Raw genomic sequence first — 4,172 nt, forward strand, 5'->3', positions numbered from 1 at the left:
GTTATTACTATCATAAGAAATAATTGACAAACGAGAAAAAGTAATTTCACGCTAACCAAAGTAATAGACTCGACACATATTTTTTATTTCTCTCACGTTATTGTCACCACAGCGAAAGACAGACGGAAGATATCAATGACGTGTTTCCTCGGACGTTGACATATGTGGTTTTTGGAACTTTGATATCAGTGCAATCAGGATAAAAGTATAAAAATTTTACCTTGTACTTTACTGCTCTTTACCATACTAGTGCGGCAAAGTATGTGATTACAACATTAAACTGAATGTCATAAAGTTTGACATTACGTATTGATAGTAGCTAAAAGAAATGTCCTCTTTCAGGATCCGTTATTAAAAATGCAGGGTGCGATTTAAAATTTTCAAGTGGATGTGGTTGGGGTGGCTGGGGACGGAGTGATGACGTGGAACTATACGTCTCCCCATGTGTTGAGAAATAAATCCATCAGTATTTTCATACGGACACCTGGTATATAAATTAACATGTTACTGTAATTCTTTTTATTTACATTTATTTTTTGATTACATTTTTTTTTTAGTTATTGATCATTAATTTATGATAGCTTTGTAGCTGACCACATTATCCAATGGTAATTCTCAGAATACTTGCAAAAAATCATCTTATGTCTAAGAGTAAGATTATTTTGTAGTATATTTACGTCAAATAAGACATTCGTCTTTGTTATAAAAAGATTGATATCTCTTATCTGGTGCTCTAGTACAACAATACCTACATATGAAAAACTTTAACAATACAGCAAATTATACAAGAATACACACTGCCTTTCTCACGTAACTGACGTCACTATTTATCTATCCAGAAGAATTTTGACTTCTATTGTAAAAACCAGCAAATTTCCACTTTGAGAATGCCCGTAACAAACATTTTATTTTCAGCTGATATTTTTTCATTTATTTAAATTTTCGTTGTCTCATTTCATTCTCATTCTTTTGTAGTTAAGATTGAATCGTGTAATTTACACGAACATTAAAAAATGTCAAAAATTCGGTAACAAGGTTTAGAGCAATGGAAAACTTTGTCTTAAACCACTTAATTATCATTACATTGATTGAAGTGTTTATTTGTTTAAGTTCAGATCATCTCAACAAAATCCACTTAACCCTGTCATTTTCTAAATGTAGTTATTTTGATGACCAAAATAATCTCAAAATAGTTGATCACGACGATAAGAGCAACTCTTGAATAAAAGAGCAATCGCAGACTATTATTAGTTATTCGAAGGTGGTGTTTTGCTTCTAAACAGTTTCACCCAGAATTACTAAGATGCTACTTAAGCTAACAGTACTTATTTTTGTATATATTTCCCTTGACTCAGCCTCAGCGGCCACAGGTAAACATTTTTGCTTCTCAAACTGAAATACTCGTAATTAAACAGTTTCGCAGACAAAGTACTTTGCTACTACGAAACATGGGTTGAGGGTGATTTCGGACCAGACGACATAGACGTAAACATTTGTACCCACATTAATTACTCCTTCATGGGTATAAATGAGGATGGAAGTCTTCGTCTGGACGGAAGCGATGGTGAGTGCATTTGTAAAAATCTACCAAGGCAAGAACTCATTGTAATCCTTAGACATGCTACAAAGACTGAGTGATTTAAAAGCTAAGAACCCTAATCTGAAACTGATCTTGAGCGTCGGAGGTTGGGCCGAAGGTTCCACACCTTTCTCCAATGTCGCTGCAGATGCTGACAAGAAAGCCAACATGGCTGACAGCACTCTTTGGTACTTGCAGACGTATAACTTTGACGGTGTAGACATCGACTGGGAGTACCCCGGGAAACGCGGTGGTACCCCTGATGACCAAGTAAAAACCTGTTCCCACACAAAACACAAATCACGTAACGACTTTTAGGAAAACTTCATTGACATGCTTTGGGTACTGCGGAACAAATTCGACGAGAATGGAGGATATTTATTGACCACAGCTGTATGCTCCGACCCCGATTGTGGTGATTACAATATTCAAGCCATCTCAAAGTACATTTACTCAACAGTAAAGATGCTTGTTACAAAGACAATTACAGGGTTGTTGACTACATTAATCTGATGACTTACGATTTTCACGGGGAAGGTGAAGCTAAAACTGGACAAAATTCTCCGCTCTATGCTTCATCCACTGACAGCGACTGGGAAAAAGATCACGCTAACTGCGATGCTGCTGTAAATAATTGGTTGAATAGAGGGGCTGCTCCTGAGAAGATTGTTTTGGGGTTAGGGTTCTACGGCCATGGGTACACTCTAGCTGACCCTGACAACCACGGAGTGGGAGCTCCAACAGTTGCAGGAGGAGAAGGGGGATCTTATGATCACGTACATGATTAAATCTTGTTGTATTAATGATTCAGTACTGTTTTTCTAGATTTGTACTTTAGATGATGGATGGACCGAAGTGTGGGACGACGAACAACAAGTACCATACAAGTACTCGGGAGACCAATGGATTGGATTTGATAATCCTCGCTCTATCGGGCTGAAGGTACAATAATTGACAAGTTTATATATAATTTTAAATAACTAATCAATTGGGGTTATTTCTAGGTGCAATATGCAAAGTCTCGGAATTTGGGTGGTGTGATGATGTGGGCAGTGGATCAAGACGACAAAGACGGTTCATGTGGTGTTAAGAATGCTATGTTGCAAGCTATTAAAGATAATTTGTAAATTATTTGAAAGGAAATCAATACATATTTCCAAAAAATTAATTTGTGTGTACAAATAAAAAAAAATACATTTATAAATAAAAATAGTATGTTATGTAATGGGTACGGAAAAGTGCCAAATTCTCACGAGGGTAAAGAAGTGGCAAGAGACAAGGTTATGCCAGAAATAGGCCTTTTCGCACACTAGACACATACATACACACACTATACGAGTACCTGTTCTACAACCACGTAAATGTCTGATTAATTAAGGGCGGATTCGTTTTTTAGATCGACATAACCAAAAAATCACAATTTATGTTAACTTATTACTGGACGCGTACGTGCAGAGTAATGCGGTTGTAACTCCTGAATGAATTGATGGAATTGAAAAAGAAGTCGCGGTTCAATAAAGAACTGAAAGATGTTTCAGATGTTGCATTATACAGAGTGTCCCAGCCAAGACTTTCGAACCTAATACATATCTCGCTTATTTGTCAACGGATTTTTATGAAATTTAAAATACATTGTAGCATAAATCACGGGTGTAGTACCAAAGCGCCCCGTACTAACTCTTTCGAAGCGCTACCGTCGCCAGCGAGAATCTAATCGCTGGGCCCCTACCATCATCATCAGCTGCGCGTCGTCGGAGCGTGCCGCACCATCCCCAGCCAGGCTATAAAAGGGATGCACGCATGGACAAATCAATCATTATTCATATGATCATCCGAACTCCCTCAAGAGTCTCACTACAAACCTTTATTAACTTTGTTTACCTTTATGTAAATAAACAATTTACAACACAAACACTGTTAAAAGTGACTCCACAACGTGGGGCATAATGTTAAAACAGATGTTTTAGACGGTGAAGGTTCAATTAGTAATAATAAAATTACTTCAAGTTAAAAAATGTAATTTTAACACACGTTTCCTTTATTGAAAATTAAGCGCAACTATGATTAGATTGTTAAACATTAAAAAATAGGTGTCTACACAAAAAATTAACTAAATTGCTCGTTTAATTCAACGAAAAGGTTAGATTTTGTTGTTACAAATTTAATCTAAATTTTGAAGGTATTTGAGCAGTTACTTTTTGAAACAATTGATGAAAAGATGCCAAGCAACATTTTGTACATCCCTTAAAATCTGCCAAAAGTGGGTGCCTTATTAGAAAAGTCATATTGTGTAAATTTATTGAAAATACTCTAAAAATAGACTATAATGGCAGAAATTTCAATATTGTTGAAAAAGGAAATACTTTTTGCCTGCGGACACAGTTCGTTTTCTCGTGGAACACTATCCAAATGTAGGCTTTACAAAATTTAAGGTTCAGAGAGTCGTCAATTTATTTGAAGACACAGGAAGCGTGCGTGAACTAAATTACCTTGCTAAAATATCCCGATCGTGTTTTAGTCTTTTACTTAAGAATTAAAGCATCCAGTATAATAAATTACGTCCAAATGTTGTCTTTAAGATTAGAAAGACAAA

At 36.0% G+C, this 4,172-nt stretch overlaps 1 protein-coding gene across 1 annotated transcript; it reads left to right on the forward strand.

The window, feature by feature from the left end:
* The first annotated feature begins 1,212 nt into the window (after nt 1–1,212).
* On the forward strand, nt 1,213–2,747 carry LOC138124565 (acidic mammalian chitinase-like). Its single transcript, XM_069039653.1, has 7 exons — nt 1,213–1,370; nt 1,424–1,564; nt 1,617–1,849; nt 1,898–2,022; nt 2,070–2,355; nt 2,405–2,521; nt 2,584–2,747. Exons 1-7 carry the CDS (start codon nt 1,304–1,306, stop codon nt 2,704–2,706), a joined length of 1,092 nt encoding a protein of 363 aa, XP_068895754.1. The 5' UTR covers nt 1,213–1,303; the 3' UTR covers nt 2,707–2,747.
* Nucleotides 2,748–4,172: the final 1,425 nt, after the last annotated feature.

This window comes from Tenebrio molitor, chromosome 2, assembly GCF_963966145.1.
Source record: "Tenebrio molitor chromosome 2, icTenMoli1.1, whole genome shotgun sequence".
Classification (NCBI taxonomy): Eukaryota; Metazoa; Arthropoda; class Insecta; order Coleoptera; family Tenebrionidae; genus Tenebrio; species Tenebrio molitor.